The 22636-nt window shown below is 39.1% G+C and overlaps 1 protein-coding gene across 9 annotated transcripts in view; it reads left to right on the plus strand.

Annotated features, from left to right (window-relative positions):
- Window positions 1-22636, plus strand: part of TASOR (transcription activation suppressor) — a 62585-nt gene that overhangs the window by 12747 nt on the left and 27202 nt on the right. For 8 of the 9 annotated variants that reach the window (XM_055273567.2, XM_055273533.2, XM_055273575.2 and 5 more), the window contains exons 3-11: window positions 595-687; window positions 2134-2206; window positions 2490-2581; window positions 3733-3894; window positions 5894-6018; window positions 8710-8741; window positions 9789-9894; window positions 11275-11378; window positions 11458-11561. In XM_055273567.2, the coding sequence (XP_055129542.1) occupies window positions 595-687; window positions 2134-2206; window positions 2490-2581; window positions 3733-3894; window positions 5894-6018; window positions 8710-8741; window positions 9789-9894; window positions 11275-11378; window positions 11458-11561 (891 nt within the window). Of the gene's footprint in view, window positions 1-594; window positions 688-2133; window positions 2207-2489; window positions 2582-3732; window positions 3895-5893; window positions 6019-8709; window positions 8742-9788; window positions 9895-11274; window positions 11379-11457; window positions 11562-22636 lie in introns of those variants that run through there. The other variant, XM_055273592.2, reaches the window with a different exon arrangement.

A 22636-nucleotide genomic window follows, 5' to 3' on the forward strand; every position in this document is an offset into this window, starting at 1 on the left:
AAGAGCAGTAATAGCCTGAATATAAAATGTTAGATGTTTTATATTTTAAATGCATATCTATTTTATAGATAGGAAAGCCAGTGATTTAGGATAACTTATAGTTCCAGCTACTTAGATAAAGTCACTCTTCCATCCTATAAATATGTATGGAGCACATCTTATGTGCTTGGCATTGAGAATACAGTTACAGAGAAAAGAAGCATTTTTTCTAGTCCTAATTGAGTTTATAGTCTAGAAGTTGGTCATTCAGCAGATTTATTAAACCACCTGTTGGATGCAGTGTACCATGTTAAGTAAAGTGGAAGATACAAAGATAAAGCATGAATTTATAATCTGTGGGAGAGTTGTAATGTGGTAAAACTATAAGAGAAATTTAAAGATTGGTGAGCATTAGATGTTTATTTGACTATATTAATGTTATATATAAAGAGCCAGTTAAAATAGGGGAAAAACTGAAGGACAGAGAGTATAGAGAGAGAGAGATTATTTTTCCATTTTGGTAGGTGTGAGATTTCTTGGGAAAAAAAATAAAACTTGTAGCTTGAAAAACATAATCACGTGCTAAGTAGTTGTTACAGGTTTAATTTCATTTAGTTTACAGAAAAGCGAAGAGAACTGAAGTTTGATGGTCGTTTAGATAAGGAACTTTCAGAATCCTATGCATTTCTGATGGTTGATCGATACCAGGTGAGTTAACGCATTTTATAAAAAACAATTTGGGGATGTTTCCATTGTAAGTTACAATTTTGTGATTATTCAACAGTATTCTTGACAATTATAGACTTTTTTTGGTATATAAGTGGAATACATGATTTAATGGGGCAAAATGTTTATTGTTTATAATTTGTTTTTCAAATGTACTCAGTTTTTTCTCTGACCAGTCCTATTTTCTTCCCCTAGAATGTGCTTGATAATAATACTTTTCTCTTTATTTATTTATTTATTTATTTCTGAGATGGAGTCTTGCTCTGTCACCCAGGCTGGAGTGCAGTGGCGTGATCTTGGCTCACTGCAACCTCTGTCTCCTGAGTTCAAGTGATTCTCCTGCCTTAGCCTCCCAAGTAGTTGGGGTTACAGACACACCCCCCCCAACACCTGGCTAATTTTTGTATTTTTAGTAGAGACGGGGTATCACCATGTTGGCCAGGCTGGTCTTGAACTCCTGACCTTGTGATCCACCCACCTCGGCCTCCCAAAGTGCTGGGGTTACAGGTGTGAGCCACCGCACCTGGCCTTTTCTCTTCATTAAAAAGATTATCTTGTTGATTATATGTGAGATTATCTTCTATATTGTTGATTCTATGCCTGGAACCATTTTTCCTTTTTTTTTTTTTTTTTTTGAGATGGAGTCTCACTCTGTTGCTCAGGCTGGGGTGAAATGGTGTGATCTCGGCTCACTCACTGCAACCTCCTTCTCCCAGATACAAGTGATTCTTGTGCCTCAGCCTCCCGAGTAGCTGGGATTACAGGACGCACCACCGCACCCAGCTGATTTTTTTGTGTTTTTAGTAGAGTTGGGGTTTCCCCATGTTGGCCAGGTTGGTCTTGAACTCCTGACTTCAAGTGATCTACCTGCCTTGGCCTCCCAAAGTGCTGGTATTACAGGCGTGAGCCACCATGCCTGGTCTGTTTTTTCCCCTTTTAATCGAAGATATTTGGGTGGAATAATATTTTGCTGTTTCTAATTCTCTTTGAAAAGTAATGGTTATATATATTGAGTGGCAGGAGTTAAGAGTATCTGTCACACCTGGCATGAAGAAAAATGATTGAAAAGTAGCCAGGCATGGTGGGGAGCACTTGTAGTTCTAGTTACTTGGGAGGCTGAGGTGGTAGGATCAGTTGAGCCCAGGAGTTCAAGGTCATGCCACTGCACTCCAGCCTAGGGGGCAGAGGGAGACCCTATCTCTAAAAAAATTAAATAAAGAAAAATGGATTCTAGATATGGTTACTTTGAGAAGTGTAAGTCAGTTTTACATTAATATTTATAAAGTGGCAAATATATAAGATTTCTGTGATCTAGAATGATATATAGTTTAGAAGCTTTGTTTTTATTTAAACCAAGTTTATAAAATTATTTTTTCATGTTTTAAATGTTATTATGACTGCAAGATGAAGTATTTTTTTTTAATTTAGGTTCAAAGCATATGTGAAAAAGGATTACATGTGGGTCAGTCCAAAATAACAATTCTTGGCAGTCCTTCCATGGGTAATCTTTTTTCTTTTTAAATATGAATACCTACTACTAAGTTGCTGTCTAAAAATATATTGTCTCGTAATTTCACTGCAGTTGTTATTAAATTCGTGCTTTATTATATTCCCAGAAAAAGAGACTAGACATAGGTTCTGAAATGTAAGATCAGTTTTATCTTTTGTTTCTGATTTTTGCACACTTCAAATTGATGAAGGATAACTTTTTAAAAATGTCTCATTTTAGTCCTAGTGATTTTGAAAAATGTAATCAGTTTCCTTAATTTTTCCCTCTTTTCTAGGTGTCTATCTTTCTAGGTATGCTGATTTATTACAAGCGAATCCTTTGGACACGGGGGCAATGGGTGATGTTGTTATTTTTAAAATAATGAAGGTAATTTAAACTTCCACATTTCATGTATGAAAAATACACTTGATTTGGATTTTAATTTTTAGATGATGCTAAGTCTTTAGGAGATTGTTTAAAAGTTCATGCTTGCTAGTGTTTGGTAGTTAAAGATACTTTTGAAAATGGTTTATTTGCCATCTTTTTTTGTGTATGTGTTGTTTTTTGGTTTTTGATTTTTTGAGACGGAGTCTCGCTCTGTTGCCCAGGCTGGATGGAGTGCAGTGGCGCCATCTTGGCTCACTGCAAGCTCCGCCTCCCGAGTTCATGCCATTCTCCTGCCTCAGTCTCCAGAGTAGCTGGAACTACAGGTGCCCGACACTAAGCCTGGCTAATTTTTTGTATTTTTAGTAGAGATAGGGTTTTACCATGTTAGCCAGGATGGTCTTGATCTCCTGACCTCGTGATCCACCCGCCTCAGCCTCCCAAAGTGCTGGGATTACAGGTGTGAGCCCCTGTGCCTGGCCTATTTGCCGTCTTTGATCTAAGCTAACCGTACTTAAGAGTTTGTTTTCCTTTCCAAAGAAAGGAATGTAGAGAGTAATATGTTGATAATATGATTTATATTAGTGAAGAGTATTATGAATGGAGTTTCTGTTTACTTGTTTAATAACAAGTTCAAATTTTTTTTTTTTTTTTTTTTTTTTTTTTTAGTGATTAGCTTTTTCTTACGGCTTGAAATTTGGTAAAAGTGTTCTATGAGATATTATTTTATTTATTTTTTGGAGACAGAGTCTCACTCTGTCACCCAGGCTGGAGTGCAGTGGCACAATCTTGGCTCACCACAACCTCTGCCTCCCAGGTTCAAGCAGTTCTGCCTGCCGTAGCCTCCTGAGTAGCTGGGATTACAAGCGTGTGCCACCATGCCCGGCTAATTTTTGTATTTTTAGTAGAGATGGTTTTGCCACGTTGGCCAGGCTGGTCTCGAACTCCTGACCTCAGGTGATCCGCCTGCCTTGGCCTCCCAAAGTGCTGGGATTACAGGCGGGAGTCACCACGCCCAGCTGTTCTGTGAGATATTAAAGGGAAAAAATGGTTGGGATAGTTGATCTATATTCAAAGAAGTATTTCATAATATTAATGTTATATAGTCAACAATTAGATTTAGGTAGGCACTTAAAAGGTTTTCTCTATTTTAGGGTAAAATAAAAAGTATATATGACCCCATGGGTGTAAAAAGTTTGGAATCTATGTTAAATAAAAGTGCTTTGGACCCCACACCAAAGCATGAATGTCACGTGTCGAAGAATGCCAATCGAATTACATCACTTTTGGCTTACAGAGCCTATGAGCTTACTCAGGTAGGTGCCAGGATCCGTTGTAATGTTATGACCTCATACCTGTTTGTTACCAAATCCTTTAAAATGTCTCCCTTTCAGTTCTCTCTGTCCCCACACTAGTCTAGATTCTGGTGTCTGCATATCACTTCCAGACTCCAGTGTCTGTTGCTGCTGTTTGTTCAGTGTTTTCTGAGATGTCTCAGAAACATAGAGTGGGTCTTCAAGGTTACAGGGTAGTATTTATAGACTCCCTAGTCTAGCTCTTCCTGCCAGTGGACTGTGGCTTGGTTTTTATATGATCATTGCCCTCAACACACCTCATTTCATTTTGAAACCTTGGCATTTCCTGGCCTAGAAAGATCTCTTGCCTAATAAGATACTACTCATCTTTCAAGGTAAAGTTGAAACCCCTTGAAATAATCTTAATGCATAACATTTTGTACTATTGGTTTGGTAGGTATTTTCTATCTTTATTAACATTTTTAAAGATGCAAACCTAGAATTATTTTTTAAGCTTATTCAAGTATAATTGACATGTACTACACATATATAAGAGTAACATTTGATGAGCTTTAGTGTTAAGTTTTTATATGAGGTTTGACTATAAAGCAATGGTTTTTTTGTTTTTGTGTTTGTTTTTTTAAATAGAGATGGGGGTCTCACTGTTTTGCCCAGGCTGGTCTAGAACTCCTGGGCTCAAGTGATCTTCCCACTTTAGCCTCCCTATTCTTGTTTTTTAATTATTAGTATTTTGTTATTTTGAGACAGAGTCTCGCTCTGTTGTCCAGTCTGGAGTGTGGTGACGTAATCTTGGCTCACTGCAACCTCCGCCCCCCAGGTTCAAATGATTCTCCTGCCTCAGCCTCCCAGGTAGCTGGGATTAAAGGTGCCTGCCACCTCACCTGGCTAATTTTTTGTATATTTTTAGTAGAGATGGGGTTTCACCATGTTGGCCTCAAACTCCTGACCTCAGGTGATACTGCCTGCCTCAGCCTCCCAAAAACTTAGGATTACAGGTGTGAGCCACCACACCCAGCACCTGTTCTTTTTAACATTAAAAAAATGTCTATAACCAAATGGACTGTTTGTGAAAAGTAGTAATGTTAACTTCCCTGGAAATGTTCTTTCTTTAATTTAGCTTTATTTATGTAAAATAAAATTTTAAGAACTATTGTTGTGGGCTTTTAGCAAAAATTACATTCACCAAAGTCATTTGGAATTGACTCATTTGATTACCCTCTGGACAGTAGCAATATTGGTAGGTGTGAAGTATACATGTAAGATAGTTATTGGCTTTTCTAGAAGGACTTGCAAACTGGCCTTATGTTTTTAAAAAACTCCAGCCATTTTTAGAGCAATAATGACATTATTGAAATCAATAGTTTCCCACGGGAATGGACTTTGAAGGACTGTACTACTGTGTTCATAAACTCAGGCATTCTTAAAGTGAAAATCACTACTCTGAAAGTTACAAAACTGTACTATACTGAATGTGGTGAAGAGGTGAAGGGGAAAGACTGATGGGTAATGGGAAGAGGGTCAGCTATCTTTGTCACCTATGTTCAGATTCTTTTCCGTATCTCCTTTGCTACTTTGTTTGCAATTGGAGCCCAGGTGTGTTTTTCTTTTGAAATAGTAAAACCATAGTTTGGTTTAGTTGAGATTGTGTTCTTAGTATTTTGCTTTTTGTATTAGATTGGTTATTCTGAGCTGACCTGGGAGCTTTGACTCTGTTTATAATATTTTTATTAGGAAACTCTCAGTGGTCAACTCTTCAGAGGTAAACTTTTGGAATAGTTAGTAATACTCTGGGATCTTACGCACTTACATGCAGAATATTTTATATCACAAAATGAATACAAAGTACTAATTATTTTAGTTAAATTGGCACGCAGAGCTTAAAGACATTTTTTGTCAGAAGTGCATGTATGGTTTTCTATTTCTCAGAAATCAGGCAGATAAATATAAGGTTTCACCTTGCCTTTTTAAAGAAGTTAATTTTGCATTTTCTTATTTTTAGTATTATTTTTATGAGTATGGCTTTGATGAGCTAAGGCGAAGACCAAGACACGTTTGTCCATATGCAGTTGTGTCTTTTACTTACAAAGATGATATACAAACTCCGAAGTTTGTACCTTCATCAAGGTAAGACTTAGGAGTTTTAGACATCATCCACAGTGATAATTCTACTACAGATCCTGCACTACTGAGTTAGGAGGACCATTTTGTTTCCTTCCCATTTTTTTTTTTTTAACTTCCCTTGAAGTTGGTTGGAGACTGAAGTGTTTACAATGACTTTTAAATGGTCAGTGTGAAGAACAGACAGTTTACCATGTGGAAATAAATACAAGCTAAAATTTAAACCTCATCTGGTTAATCTCTTCCTTAGAAATGAAGGTTTGTGTAGTTGAGTAAGTGGCAGGTTTTGTTTGTTTTGAGATGAAGTCTCTCTCTGTCCCCCAGGCTGGAGTGCGTTGGCAGGATCTCGGCTCACTGCAAGCTCCGCCTCCCGGGTTCACGCCATTCTGCCTCAGCCTCCCAAGTAGCTGGGACTAAGGGCGCATACCACCATGCCTGGCTAATTTTTTTGTATTTTTAGTAGAAACGGGGTTTCACTGTGTTACCCAGGATGGTCTCTATCTCCTGACCTCGTGATCCACCTGCCTTGGCCTGGCAAAGTGCTGGGATTACAGGCGTGAGCCACCGCACCTGGCCAGTAAGTGGCAGTTTTAAAAAGTGAGATTTTGGCCAGGCGCAGTGGCTCACGCCTGTAATCCCAGCACTTGGGGAGGCCGAGGTGGGTGGATCACCTGAGGTCAGGAGTTCAAGAACAGCCTGGCCAACATGGTGAAATTGTGTCTCTACTAAAACTACAAAAAAATTAGCTGGACGTGGTGGTATGTGCCTATAGTCCTAGCTACTTGGGAGGCTGAGGCAAGAGAATCCCTTGAACCTGGGCGGTGGAGATTGGCAGTGAGCCGTGATCGCACCACTGCACTACAGCCTGGGCGACAGAGCGAGACTCCATCTGTATTTAAAAAAAAAAAAAAAAGATTTTGTGTATTGCACCCTTGGAAATGGGGAACTTCTACAAAGGATGCTTATGCCTCACCACAAACCAATCAAATATTTAGTGGGCAGTCAAGGCATTGATAGTTTTTAAAAGCTTCCAGGTGATCCTGATTTTCAGCCAGTGTTGAGGACTGTTGGTTTCTTTTTTTTTTTTTTCTTTAGAGACACGGTCTTGCTCTGTTGCCCAGGTTGCAGTGAGTAAAGCAGTGCAATCATGAAGCTTGCTGGCAGCCTCAAACCCCTGTGTGCAAGCGATCCTCCCAAGTAGCTGGGACTACAGGCATGCACCATCATGTCTGGTTTATTTTTAGTTTTTGTGGAAATGGGTCTTGCTGTGTTGCCCAGGCTAGTCTCAAAGTCCTGGCCTCAAGCAGTTCTCCTGCCTTGGTATTCCAAAGCACTAGGATTATAGGCATGAGCTGCCACACTTGGCCTGATGATTTGTTTTTTTTTTGGTTTTCTGTTCTTGTGTTACTGAGTATTTCTTACAAGCTCTAGTATAAGGTGACCAAATAGGAAGCAGTTACCATTTTTTTCCCCATGTGGTGATTCTAAAAATGTTTTAGCCAAGTGGAATAAGTAAATTTATAGGGATGTAGGTGAGATGGTCAAATGTCTGCTCATTCTTACTTTGGGTGTCTATACGTATTTGAAGTCATGTATGATATCTATTAATTTAGAAATACTGCTGTTTTAAAACCATATATCATGAAACATATATGTACATTTTTGAGGTTGACCTCTTTGTCAGTTTTCCAGATCAAATTATCTTCTCTTCCATTTACGGTCCTTTTTTCATGTAGGTGAATAATCCTTGGAAACCATCTATAGCCACAGGTACCAATTGACATAGTATCAAGACAGTTGTGGCTTTCATTTTTTCTGGCTCTAAATTTATGATCACTGTGATACATACTTTCACTATAGTGTTTTTTATAAGTAGTCTTTAAAAGACATCTAGCACTTAAAATTATGAGGTCATGCCCCCAGGAATAATGACTGTTAATTTCTTTGCCTCCTCTTTGATTCCATCTCTTGACCTCTATATCATTTCAAAGGAGCATTGATTGAACATCCATCCTTGTACCTTGAATATTCCATGAATGCTCCTGCTTCAGGGCCTCTGCATCTGCTGTTCTCTCTCTTTCCCCAGTAAGCTGCATAATTCATTCTACATTTCTTCACGTATCTCCTTACCATTGAGGTTTCTCTCTCTCTCTCTTTTTTTTTTTTAACCTCTATTCTCTTATGTCTCTTTTTATAGCACTTAAAACCATCATGATCTGTTATATACCATTGTTTTCTGTCTTCCTCATTAGATTTATGTAGGTTGGAACTTTGTTCTGTTTATCTCTATAATCCTATTACCTAGAACTGTGCCTGGTAAATAATAAGAGCTTAGTACGTATTTATTGAATGATGAATTAATATATTTATATATTGAGGCCGTGTCTTCCAATGCCAACAAAATAATTGACAAGAGACTTTGGTGGACACTGTTCTCTCTTGGTTAATATTTTTGGAAAAAACAGCTCCCTTAAATTTGGGTAAATGTGGTAATTTGAGCAAAGTAAGTACTTCTGTTTTCTTTAAGTAGACTTGGATTTACTAGATTTTGTAATGAGTAATTTCTTTGTTCTTCCTACCTGGAGGAAGGACTTAACTGTAGTATGCCATTAAAAATTGTACTTATATCAAAGTCTTACATGTTAATTTTTATGATTATACTAATGAGTAATGTTTTTCTTTTAAAAAAATTTGTAGATCTAACAGCTTTAATGCAGATAGAAACATAGGTAAGAGATTTATGTTTTCTTTAGTTTTATAAATGGAAAGAATAAGTACATATAGCAAAAGATTAAGTGCTTTGTATTATTTTTATAATGAATGAAAATCTGCAAAGTATGAAAAAAAGTTATAGCATCAGCACGTTTGGTTGTCCAAGCATAAGATCTCCTTTGAAAATCTGCTACTGTGAATAGAACAAAAGGTTTTAGCACTTTAATTGAAAAAGATAAAAAATAAAACAGGTTTCATAACTCAGCTTTTTAAAAGTATTAAATTCACCAGAGGTATAGGAGTTAGAATTAGAGAAGGTTGAAAGTAGCATTGACATTAAACTATTTTAAAGTTTGTTTTTTTTTTCTTTTCTGAGACAGAGTCTCACTCTGTTGCCCAGGCTGGAGTGCAGTGGCATGATCTCAGCTCACTGCAACCTCTGCCTCCTGGGTTCCAGCGATTCTCCAGCCTCAGCCTCCTCCTGAGTAGCTAGGATTACAGGCACCCGCCACCACACCCGGCTAATTTTTTGTATTTTTAGTAGAGATGGGGTTTCACCATGTTGGCCAGGCTGGTCTCGAACTCCTAACCTTAAATGATCCACCTGCCTTGGCCTCCCAAAGTGTTGGGGTTACAGGTGTGAGCCACCATGCCCGGCCTATTTTAAAGTTTCTTTATAATGAAAACACAATGAGTAGAAGATACAGGACACTGTAGGCATTCATATAATCAACCAGATCTCATACAGTGTCCCTTTGGAGGAAATAAGAGATGAATAATTATCTTGTCTTTGCTCCCCAACTTTTCTGATAATGACATTTAGACAGATATATTTGTTACTCTTTGCAACTGGAATGATTTTGTAGGGGATAAATACCTGAAGCAAAAATCCTAATATTTGAACTCTTAGTAAATAGAAGTGTAGAAGAGTCACTGTTTTTTTTTTTCCCCCTCCTACTTAAACCTTGTTTCTAGATATTTTCCCTCTCATTTCTAATAAATGTGCACTCACTTCTCTGGGCTGCCAAGTGACTAAGCTGTGTCATTATATTCTTTTTATTTAGATAAATATAACTATACCTTGTGGAAAGGACAGCTTTTAAATAAAGGAAAACTTTTGTGTTATATTTCTCTGAGGTCAGCTACTCGTGCTTTTTTGCCTATCAAACTGTAAGTATAAGTAAAGAGCAGTTCGTGGTTGCTAATTTTATCACTTTCTTGAGCCATTTTCCTTAATTTAAATTTTATTTTTATTTCATATTTAAATTTTATTTTGCTTCATAAGAACTTCAGTATAAATGTTGGTTTGTTTTTTAAAAGGTTGATTTGAAATTAGGTAATTTGGCAGTATGAGTCCTCTACCTTTCTGTCTTGATTTGAGGATAGGCTAGTCAGTACATTTACAGTATACAACTTTATCTTTTTTTTTTTTTTGAGACAGAGTTTCCCTCTTGTCACTCAGTCTAGAGTGCAGTGGTGCAATCTCGGCTCACTGCAACCTTCGCCTCCCGGGTTCAAGCGATTCTCTCATCTCAGCCTCCTGAGTAGCTGGGATTATAGGCTCCCACCACCATACCCAGCTAATTTTTTTTTTTTTTGTATTTTTAGTAGAGACGGGGCTTTGCCATGTCAATCAGGCTGGTCTCGAACTCCTGACCTCATATGATCCTCCCACCTTGACCTCAAAGTGTTGGGATTACAGGTGTGAGCCACCGCGCCCGGCCTAAAACTTTTTCTAAGTGATTTAAGTCTGAAATACAATTTTTTAGTTTTATCCTAAGTAGATACATATTTTTTATTTAGCATTTTGAATATAGTAGACTTAAAAGTTACCAGTTCTTTGTTGGGAAGAACTTTGATTTGGTGAGTGAAAATATACAGGCTGTTTTCAGTCCTATGCAGCATATGTTGGTATAGAAAGGTCTAAAATCTCTTGCTTCCATCGTTGTGGGCCTTCATAAATGTATGAAGATTAACAGTTTATACTTCAGTTGTCCTTAATAAAGTGACAGCCTTTTAGTTTCTGGCTTAAGGATGGAAGGTTGGAAATATTGCCTGGCTAGCTATCTGCCTATGTATATATCTGGACTTCCAGTATCAAATCCCCTTTACTGTTGGGCATAGTGGCTCACTCCTGTAATCCCAACACTTTGGGAGGCTGAGGTGGGAGGATCACTTGAGACCGGGAATTTGAGACCAGCCTGAGCAACGTAAGGAGACCTTGTCTCTACAAAAAGACCCAAAAAAACCAAAATTACCCCAGCGTGGTGGCACATGCCTGTAGTCCCAGCTGCCCTGTAGGTTGAGGTGGGAGAATCACTTGATCCTAGGAGGTTGAAGCTGCAGTGACCTGTGATCACACCACTGCACTCTAGCCTAGGTGACAGAGTGAGACTGTCACAAACAAAACAAAAGATGTTTAGAATAAGGTGAGATATTAGTAGATATGCTCTTCTATTTTACATCAAGTAAACTTTTTTGTGTATATGTTAAGATTGCTAGAGTTGAAAATACAGATAAGGCAAACATGTTTTTTAAATTTTCTTTCAGACCTGAGAAGTTAGATGTTGAAACAGTTGTGAGTATTGATCATCTGAAACAGAAAATCCCTCCAGCACTGTTTTATAAGGAAACATACTTAGGTCCAAATGAAGGTAAGGTAATTTAATTTTATTGAAATGCATTGGAAGCAGACTTGGTTTGGATATTTACTATGTATTTTTCTTATGTCAGTTTTGAAGAATGGAATGTATTGCAGCCTTTATGAAGTTGTAGAAAAGACAAGAATTGGAAGTAACATGGAGAGTTTACTGCAAAAACTAGACAGAGAAAAACTTGTGAGTGAAAGGTTTTTTAATGTTTCGCATTCTTTCTTACAAATATGCATATTCATGTGTGATCATATTAGTGTTTCAGTTTATTTTTGCCTCTGAAAGTACCATGAGGTGTCTGTCTGTTGCTGCTGTTTAGTTAACAGTGTTTTACTGTGGTTCTGGTATTCTTGTATTTGGGCCATGGTATTGGAGCTTGTGCAAACCAGTCTTTCCCATGAATATCTTTTTTTTTTTTTTTTTTTTTTTTGAGACAGAGTCTTGCTGTCTCACCAGGCTGGAGTACAGTGGTGCGATCTCAGCTCACTGTAATCTCCGCCTTTCTGGGTTCAAGCAATCCTCCTGCCTCAGCCTTCCGAGTAGCTGGGATTACATGTGCACACCACCACACCCAGCTAATTTTTGTATTTTTAGTAGAGACGGGGTTTCACCGTGTTGTCCAGGATGGTCTCAATCTCCTGACCTCGTGATCTGCCCGCCTCAGCCTCCCAAAATGCTGGAATTAGAGGCGTGAGCCACCGTGCCCAGCCCCCATGGGATATCTTTATTACACTTTGTGATTAAGAATTTGATTGTCAGGCTGGGCGAAGTGGCTCACGCCTGTAATCCCAGCACTTTGGGAGGCCGAGGCGGGCAGATCATGAGATCAGGAGATCGAAACCATCTTGACCAACATGGAGAAACTGTCTCTACTAAAAATACAAAATTAGCTTGGTGTGGTGTAATCTCAGCTACTCGGGAGGCTGAGGCAGGAGAATCGCTTGAACCCGGGAGGCAGAGGTTGTGGTGAACCAAGGTCATGCCATTGCGCTGCAGCCTGGGCGACAAAAGCGAGACTCCATCTCAAAGAACAAGAAAAAAGAAAATCCAGGAACAATAAACTCGGTGAGGTTGAGGAGATAAAGGAACACTAGAGTAGTTGGGGGAAAGTAGTAGGGACCTGTGTCATACAGCGTCATTCAGGCAATGTTCAAGTGTTTGGAAATTTAGATTTGATCTTAAGAGCAGCAGATTTTGAAGGGTTTTCAAGGGTGTGCATTGAAACTTTGAAAGTGTATGCAACATAGATCTGTGTTTTGAATAATTATGTTACTCTGTAGAGAATAAATTGAAGAGGGGAGATGAGGTAGAAACTATTACATTACAGGGTGGTGGTGGCTGGGATGAGAAAGGTAATGATATAAGAAGAGATGATTTATGGGATATTTTTGAGGTAAGGTCCAATTTAATACTGAAGTGTATCTAGTTTGGGTAGAGGGATTGGGTCAAACTTCAGATTGTGATGGGTTGAGAAGTGAATGGAAAATGAATGTGATGCCAATATATGTGGTTTAGCTGAAGGTGAGGAGGTGGTTGTAGAGAAGGGAAGTGGCTGTTCCAAGGTTTCTTTTTGTCTTGCTAAATGGTGGTGGGAAGTTCCAAGAAAGAGGGATACAACTTTTTTGCATAGGTGTGCCATTTAATACAAGTTTTACAACAGTTGACTTTTTACTTCTCGCTTTGTTGAGCCTCAGTTTCCAGGTAGTCGAATGGCAGTCAAATATCTTTGAGTTTCAGAATGTGCAACTTCATGTTTAATGGCTACATAGAATTTAATTTTCATATGTATATGCTTAATCAGTCTCTTGTTTATAGATGGGATAGTCAGATTGACATAAAACTTATAGGCAGAGTTATAAAACCCTTGCGACTCTTTGACTTACAGGCTAGAAACCTTTTAATTAAATGTCCTAGAATTAAAACACACACACACACACACTCTTTCTCTCTCTCTCTCTCTCTTTTTTTTTTTTTTTTTTTTGAGACAGACTCTGTCTCGCCCAGGCTGGAGTGCAGTGGCGCAGTCTCAGCTCACTGCAACCTCCGGGTTCAACCTTCCGGATTCAAGCGATTCTTCTGCCTCAGCTTCTCGAGTAGCTGGGATTAGAGGCATGTGCCACGACACCCAGCTAATTTTTGTATTTTTAGTAGAGACGGGGTTTTATCATGTTGCCCAGGCTGATCTCAAACTCCTGACCTCAAGTGATCCACCCGCCTCGGCCTCCCAAAGTGTTGGGTGAGCCACCATGCCCGGCCCTTCCTTCTTACTTTCTCACTGCATATGAACATAATTTTATGTTTATATTACATTGCTTGTTTTCCTCTGAAAGCCTGACTACAATGAAAGCATTCCTTATCAAAATTTATTCAGTTCCCGAGTTCAGAAAGTGAAAGTTGAGATAGTAGGTTTGGATATGGAGAGATACTGAGTCAGTCAAATCTATTTGGTTTTTGTGTTTCAGACAGTGAGTATTGAGAATTTGGACAATGAGGGGTTTATCAGAAAATTACAATATCTTTTCAGTTACTGATAGTGAGGATCAGGATAGGAAAGATGGCATTTCGTTTCTCACCTGACCAAGTATTACATTATGTTCATGGAAGACTGGGTCTTTTCCAGAATCAAGAAGTAAAGTAAAATCCTAGATCTTAAAGGTTGCTAGCATTCCACAAGGATACACTCCTAGAATCTAATGTACCTAGGAATTGTGTGGCTGTCCGTTTTCCAGCAGGCCTCACTGGGATTATTCCATCTATAGCTACTTTATTCATAGTTGTCTTGATAATGAGCAGTGCATTGAGGAATACTGATTTTTAAATTTTGTCTAAGATACGCACACAAGGTTTTCTGAATCAGAGACAGATTTTGTGAATACCCCACAGTAAGTAAAAATGTATTGGCCCTCCTTTGCCCTAGTCCTTAACTCCCTAGGGCATGCAGACCTAAGCCACTTATCCTGAGTAGCTGCATACTACATAGGTAAGCGATGGGGACAAATATTTCTCTTTGCTTATAAAAGGGAAGAGGCAGCTATTCCCTCCTATCCTGAATGTGTCTCTTTGAAATGTTATGAATATTAACTCCAACTCTTTGGTATATAAATAAAATCTCTTCAGGAGCCATTTATTTAGCCCTCTTGGACCAAGAGACATTTCCAAATTCCTGGGAACTCATTCCATATTGAAATGTAAATACCTAGGGAGATCTCCATAGTCTTCTTGGCACCTCTGGACTTAACCTAGGAACATCTCTTTGCTGTAATCTCTTAATCTACCCCACTTGATGCTCTCAGGGAGATAAAATAAGTTTTATTATTGTGGAGCAGAGCAATTAACTTAGATAAATGGCTACAGATCTAAATCTTAAGGTATGTGAAGAGTAAAATATTTGTGGGGGATATGAAAGCGAACATTCCCTTATCTTGATATCATATACATTTTTGTATATTAGAAGGCTAGGACTTTTTGCAGTAGTACTTAGAAATCCAGGGAAGTTTTCTTTTCACCCAGGGAGATGATAAACGAAATAAGATTATATTGACTTTTTTTTTTCTTTTTGAGACGGAGTCTCGCTCTGTTGCTGGGCTGGAGTGCAGTGGCGTGATCTTGGCTCACTGCAATCTCTGCCTCCTGAGTTCAAGTGATTCCCTTGCCTCAGTCTCTGGAGTAGCTGGGATTACAGGCGCCCGCCACCATGCTCAGCTAATTTTTGTATTCTTAGTAGAGATGGGGTTTTACCATGTAGGCCAGGCTAGTCTCGAACTCTTGACCTCATGATCTGCCCACCTTGGCCTCCGAAAGTGCTGGGATTACAGGCGTGAGCCACCGTGCCTGGCCATCTCGCCCTTTCTTTAGTGTATTCTTTTTTTTTTTTGACGGAGTTTCGCTCTTGTTGCCCAGGTTGGAGTGCAATGGTGCGATCTCGGCTCACCGCAACCTCCTCCTCCTGGGTTCAAGCAGTTCTCCTGCCTCAGCCTCCAGAGTAGCTGGGATTACAGGCATACTCCACCACGCCTGGTTAATTGTGTATTTTTAGTAGAGACGGGACTTCCTCCATGTTGGTCAGGCTGGTCTCGAACTCCTGACCTCATCAGCTGCCCACCTCAGCCTCCCAAAGTGCTGGGATCACAGGTGTGAGCCACTGCGCCCAGCCTAGTGTATTCTTTTAATAGAGTTTTGGAATTTTCTGGATACAAGTCTTGCTCATTTTTTGTTAGATTTATCCCCAGCTGTCTTACATTTTTTGATGCTTTTGTAAATAGTATTTTCTTTCTTTTTTTTGCGGGGGGAGGGGGACAGATTCTCGCTCTCTCACCCAGGCTGGAATGCAGTGGTGTGATCTCAGCTCACTGCATCCTCCACCTCCCAGGTTCAAGGAATTCTCCTGCCTCAGCCTCCCGGGTAGCTGGGACTACAGGCATGCACCACCGTACCTGGCTAATTTTTTTTGTATTTTTTGTAGAGATGGGGTTTTGCCATGTTGGCCAGGCTGGTCTTGAACTCTTGACCTCAAGTGATTTGCCTGCCTCAACCTCCCAAAGTGCTGGGATTACAGGTGTGAGCTGCCACTCCTGGCCCGTGAATAGTATTTTCCATGTTAGTACATTTTCTGTTTCTTGTATATATAGAAATGTAATTGATATTTACATATTGATTTAATGCAGATCAATGTGAAATTTGAATGAAGTGTTTATTTTTGTACATTTTTGGGGGTTTCTATATAGAATTCATTATCTGGGAGGTTTTATTTTTTTCCTCTCATCTTTATAGCAGTCCCCTATTATCCTTGGTTTTGCTTTCTGTAGTTTCAGTTACCTGTGGTCAGCTGTTGTCTGAAAATACTAAATGGAAAGTTCCAGAAATAATAAGTTTTAAATTAGTTTTCAGTAGTAGCCTAATGCTGCATCACAATGTCTGTCATCAGCCTCACTTCCATCTCATCACATAGGCATTTCATCATCTCACGTCATCATAAGAAGGGTGAGTACAATACAATAAGATTTTGAGAGAGAGAGAGACCACATTATGTAACCCTTATTATTATATGTTGCCACAGTTACTCTATTTTTTTGGTGGGGGGCCAGGATCTCATTCTGTTGCCCAGGCTGGAGTACAGTGGTGTGATATGATCATAGCTACTGCAGCCTTGAACTCTTAGTCTTAAGTGATTCTCCCACCTCAGCCTCCTGGGTAGCTGGGCTGCAGGTGTATACCACCATGCACAGCTAGTTTTTAAAATTTATCTATTTTTTAAAAATTTTAATAGAGAACGGGGTCTTACTGTGTTTCCCAGGCTTGTCTCAAACTCCTGGCCTTAAGCAACCCTTATGCCTCGACCTCCCAAAGTGCTGGTATTATAGGCATGAGCCACCATGCCCAGCATGTTCTGTTTTATTATTAATTATTGTCATTAGTCTCTTAGTATGCCTAATTTAAAAGTTAAACTTTATTATATAGGTATGTATACATAGGAAAAAACATAGGGTTTGTTACTATCTGTGGTTTCAGACATTCACTGGGGGTCTTGTAATATATCCTCTGCAGATAAGAGGGAACTACTATATACTATTTCTTTTTCCATGTTAATGTGCAGTCTAGGATCTGTACTAAGAAGTTGAATAAAAATGGTGATTTTGGGCATTCTTGCCTTCTTGATTTAAAGGAAAAAAAGCCTTATAACATTTTACCATTAAGTAGGAAGTCCACAGTAATTTTTTATGTTTTAAACTTTGCTTCTTTATTTTTTTAACCATAAATGGATTTTGAATTTTAGCAAATGGTTTTTGTTTTGGGTCGGGGGTTGCATTTATCAATCTGGTCACACAGTATTTTAGGGTTCTGCAGAGAAACAGAACCAATAGTGTATGGTGGGGGTGGTATGTAAAAAGAGATTTATTGTAAAGAATTGGCTCACACATTTATGGAGGCTGACATGTCCCAAGATCATATCTGCAGTTAACAAGCTGGAGACCCAGGAGAGCCAGTGGTATAGTTTCAGTCTGAGTATGTAGGTGCAAGAACCAGGACTGCCAATGGTATAGTTCTAAGGCTGGCAGGCTCAAGACTCAGGAAGAGCCAATGTTTCAATTCAAGTCTGAAGGCAGGGAACAGTTGACATCCCAACTTGGAAGACAGGAGGAATTCTCTTTTTGTGGGGGTTAGGGTTTGCCTTCTGTTCTATTTAGGCCTTCAGCTGATTGGATATGGCCAACCTACATTAGGGATTGGCCTGTTTTACTCAGTCTATTGGTTGTAAACTCATCCGAAAATAACTTGACAGGAACACCCAGAAAAATACTTGATTAAATACCTGGGCACTCCCTGGCCAAATCAAGTTGACATAAAAAATTAACCATCACACATGGTATTTATTCTGTAGACCTACTAAGGTGAGTTATATTTACAGTTTTCCAATATTAAACTACCCCGGCATTGCTTGTATAGAAACAACCCCCTGAGCCCTGCCCACCCCTGCCACAGCTTTTAAAGTAAATTGTGGGGTTTGGCTTTTGTTTAGGAATTTTGTATCTGTGATGATGAATGAGATTGACCTGCAATTTTCCTTTCTTATACCATCTCTGTCTTTTTTTTTTTTTTTTGAGACAGAGTTTCGCTCTTGTCCCCCAGGCCGGAGTGCAATGGCACAATCTCAGCTCACTGCAACCTCTGCCTCCCGGGTTCAAGAGATTCTCCTGCCTCAGCCTCCCAAGTAGCTGGGATTACAGGCATGCTCCATGACACCTGGCTAATTTTTGTATTTTTGGTAGAGACAGGGTTTCATCATGTTGCCCAGATTGGTCTCAAACTCCTGGGCTCAAGTTATCTGCCTGCCTCGGCCTCCCACAGTGCTGGGATTACCAGGGTGAGTCACCAACCCTGGCCAACTTTTACTTTTTTGAGACTTGTTTTGCTATTTCTGTCTTTAAGTCAGAAAAATAGTCAATAAATACTCAGTTGTAAGTACTGCTTTAGTTGCATTTCACGTTTTAATGTGCAGTATTTTCATTATTCATTTCTAAGAAATTTTTATTTTTTAGTTTCCAATTTTTTTTAAACTTTGATATATGATGTAGAGGTATGTGTATAGGGAAACAGGGATACTTTTGTCTTTTTTATTTCTAATTTAATGGCATTGTAATCAACAATGGTGATTATTTGAAATTTGTTGAGACTTTAAGATCTACTATGTGGTCAATTTTTGTACATGCTCCTTCTGTGTTTGAGTTCTGTGTTTGAGAAAAATGTATAATCTATAATTGTTGGGTGCTGGGTACACAGTTCTGGGTTGACAGCTATTTTCTTGCTCTTCGACTATGCTGCAGTGTCTTCTGGCTTCTGCTTTTGTTTAGGGGTTAGCTCTCAGTCTAATTGTTCATTTGTAGGTCCCCTGCTGCCCCCTGGCTACTTTTTAAATCTTTTTTTTTTTGGTCTTTGATGTTTAGCAGTTACAGTATCTAGGTGTAGATTTCTATTTATCCAGCTTGGTATATATTTTCCTTTCATATCTGTGGATTTATGTCTTTTTTTCTGGAAAATTAGTTATCTCTTTTATTGTACTTCTTCCTCATTTTCTTTAGCCTGTCTTTTTTTTTTTTTTAATTTTTGAGACGGAGTCTCACTCTGTCAACCAGGCTGGTGTGCAGTGGCATGGTCTTGGCTGAGTGCAACCTCCACCTCCTGGGTTCAAGCAATTCTCCTGTTTCAGCCTCCCGAGTAGCTGGGATTGTAGGTGTGTGCCACCACGCCTGGCTAATTTCGTGTATTTAGTAGAGACAGGGTTTCGCCATGTTGGCCAGTGGTCGTGAACTCCTGACCTCAGGTGATCCACTGGCCTTGGCCTCCCAAAGTGCTGGGATTACAGGTGTGAGCCACTGCACCCAGCCTGGCCTGTCTTTTTAGGACTCTGAAGAGGCATATTTTCCACGTCTGTTAACCTTGTCTTATGTTTTCCATCTATTTGTTTCTCTGTGCTGCATTCTAAGTAACTTCATCATAACTATCTTCTAGTTTAAAAATCCTGTATTTAGCTATGTCTCATTTGTTGCTTTATTTATTTATTGTGTTTTTAATTTCACAGGGAATGTTTTTTATTTTTAAAAGTTATATTTGAATTTTTTGGATCTGCCTGGTTATTTTATAGCAGGTTCTTGTTAATTCTTTCAGAAGTATTTAGTGAGTACCTGTTATATGCCAGGCAGAGTTCTAGGAGGTGCATGTTATATTCCGGTATTCTTTGCCAATATTTTTTAAGTGAAATAAAATTCACATAACATAAAATTAACCATTTTAGCCATTTTTTTTTTTAATAGGCAGGGTCTTGCTTTGTCATCCAGGCTGGAGTGCAGTGGTGTGATCCTGGCTCACTGCACCCTCGACTTTCTGGGGTCCAGTGATCCTTTTACCTCATCCTCCTGGGTAGCTGGGGCTACAGGTGCGTACCACCACACCTGCCTGATTTTTGTATGTTTTGTAGAGACAGAGTTTTGCCATATTGCCTGGGCTGTTCTTGAACTTGGCCTCCTAGAGTGCTGGCATTACAGGTGTGCACCACCGTGCCCGGCCATTTTAGCCATTTTAAAGTACATAATTTCATGTTTTTTTTTTTTTAAGTAGATTCACACTGTTGTGCAACCATCAACACTATCTAATTCCCGAACATTTTCATCTTAGAATTCACTGTACATTCCCCCTTCCCAATCCCTAACAGCCATTAATCTACTTCCGTCTCTATGGATTTATCTGCTCTGAACATTTTATATAAATAGAGTCAAGCAATATGTGGCCTTCAGTGCCTGGCTTCTTTTACTAAGTGTAATTTTCAAGGCTCATTGATGTTGTAGCATATATCAGAACTTCATTCTGTTTTATGGCCCAGTATTCTTTCATTGTGTAGATAATACCACATTTTGTTTGTTCTTTTATCAATTATTTCTATTTCTTGGCTACTATGAATAATGGTGCTATGAACATTAGTGTAAACATTTTTGTGTGAAAATGTTTTTAATTCTTCCAATTATTTTATGTCTTTAAAGATTTCATAGTAGATTATTTTCCTTTTTGCATCCGATAATTCCAATTTTTGATGGCTTTGAGTGTTTGAATCTTTTTTTTTCTGCTGAATCTCACTTTAGTGTAGCTTATTTCCTTCTAAGCTTTTTTTTTTTTTTTTTTTTTTTTTTGAGACAAGACTTACTCTGTTGCCTAGGCTGAAGTACTAAAGTGCGTGGCACAATCACAGCTTCACAGCTTGAACTCTCAGGATCAGGCAATTCTCCCACCTTAGCTTTCCAAGTAGCCAGGACTGTAGGCATATGATGCCACACATGGCTACTTTTTAAATTTTTTTTGTAGAGTTGGGGTCTTGCTGTGTTGCCCAGGTTGGTCTTCAACTCCTGGCTTCAAGCAGTCCTCCCACTTCAGCTTCCCAAAGTGCTGAGATTACAGGCATGAGCCACTGTGCCTGGCCATTGTACATGTATTTATACTATTTTTTTGTGGGGGTGGGGGAGTGCCATAATACCTTTAGTGTTATCTGGAAATTTAAAATAGTAGAATAAACTAATTAAAAACCCCAGAGATTGGATTAATACCTTTTTTTTTTTTTAAGAATAACCAAACAGCTAAAATAGAGGCAACAGGAGCACAATTTCCAGGATTTTTCTTTTCTGCAAAGTTGAATGGATTTCATTGGGCTGAAGCCACAGATAGAACTGCTGAAGCCTCTGTCAGCCTTAATGTTGTTTCTGATTATAGATTGCCTGTACTCCATGGATTTCTGGAAACATAGGGCCCCCTTAAAGTACAGGAATCTTTAGGTTACTGGTAGTGGAATTTATAAAACCTAGTATTTGGAGTGAGTGAGAGGTTAAAGGCATCTGATTGGTTTTCGTCAGTGCGCACAAAACATGAAAATCTTACTTGTGCTTCCTAACTTTTTATTTCATCAACTAGGAGTTTGGACAAAATATTAAAAGAAGTATTATCTAAAATATTTTGGATAAAAGTATTTGAAACAAAATTTTCAGGTACATTGTCCACTTGTAGTATACTCTAAGAGACTTAGCGTGGTTATAAATGGTAGCCGTAAGACCCAGTTAAACGTCTCTTTTTTTTTTTTTTTTTTTTTTTTTTGAGACGGAGTCTCGCTCTGTTACCCAGGCTGGAGTGCAGTGGCGCAATCTTGGCTCACTGCAAGCTCCGCCTCCCGGGTTCACGCCATTCTCCTGCCTCAGCCTCTCCGAGTAGCTGGGACTACAGGTGCCCACCACCACGCCCAGCTAATTTTTTTGTATTTTTAGTAGAGACGGGATTTCACCATGGTCTCGATCTCCTGACCTCGTGATGCGCCCGCCTCGGCCTCCCAAAGTGCTGGGATTACAAGCGTGAGCCACCGTGCCCAGCTCCGGTTAAATGTCTTACAGGGCCAATACTATATGTCAGCAGTATGATGTAACTTGGCCTCAGGATTTTTAACCTTGGCCCTGGGATTTTTAGGAAACAAGGCCACCTCAGCACAGATGTAACTATTAGGAACCTTACAACAAAGTTCACCCTTACAAGAATATTTAAACTTCCTTTATAAAAGAAAGACCTGATAACTGACCCTCACGGAATCCAGGCAATAAAAATGGGGAAAGATTCCCCAAAGTTTAGAATGGTCTTCAGATGGAGACCTTCCTAGTCATTAGTCATCTGACCCCCTGACTTTATCTGGCTCATGCCACCAGCCTGCTTCCACTAAAATAAACTCCTTGAGCACCAGGTATCTAAGACTCATTTTTGGCACAGATTGAACTGAAGGAGAAGTTGACCCTGGAGAAGGTGGTCAACTACACTACCTGAAACCCCCAAACACAACACCACTTTTGAGTGTTCAAACAATGTTTTTATTAAATGTGAATTAGTAGCACAGTTACTTTTTGTCCTCTGAATTATTCGTTTTTATACAGACGTTGTTTACTGGAATTGTTTTAGTAGGAATTTAGGTAGTACGAGTTTTCTTTCAGAACTCAGGTATCCTTTTGTGTTCAGTTGCCATGCGCAGTTTCTCATTTACCCAAAACATTGTGAACTATTGCAGTAGCCCCTGAAATAAATTATTTGCATTAGATTGTTTTTCTGCCTCCTGCACAGTGCTGTCAAGTCTTCTTTCTTACTGTTGTTTTAAGGAAACACTAGTTCAAAGGGGTATGCTCTCAAGGACATTCCTGGCCAACCTGGCTTCTGGTCTTTTTACAGCTAACCCATGATCTTTCATTCCC

Source organism: Symphalangus syndactylus, chromosome 1 (assembly GCF_028878055.3).
Source record: "Symphalangus syndactylus isolate Jambi chromosome 1, NHGRI_mSymSyn1-v2.1_pri, whole genome shotgun sequence".
NCBI classification, from domain to species: Eukaryota; Metazoa; Chordata; class Mammalia; order Primates; family Hylobatidae; genus Symphalangus; species Symphalangus syndactylus.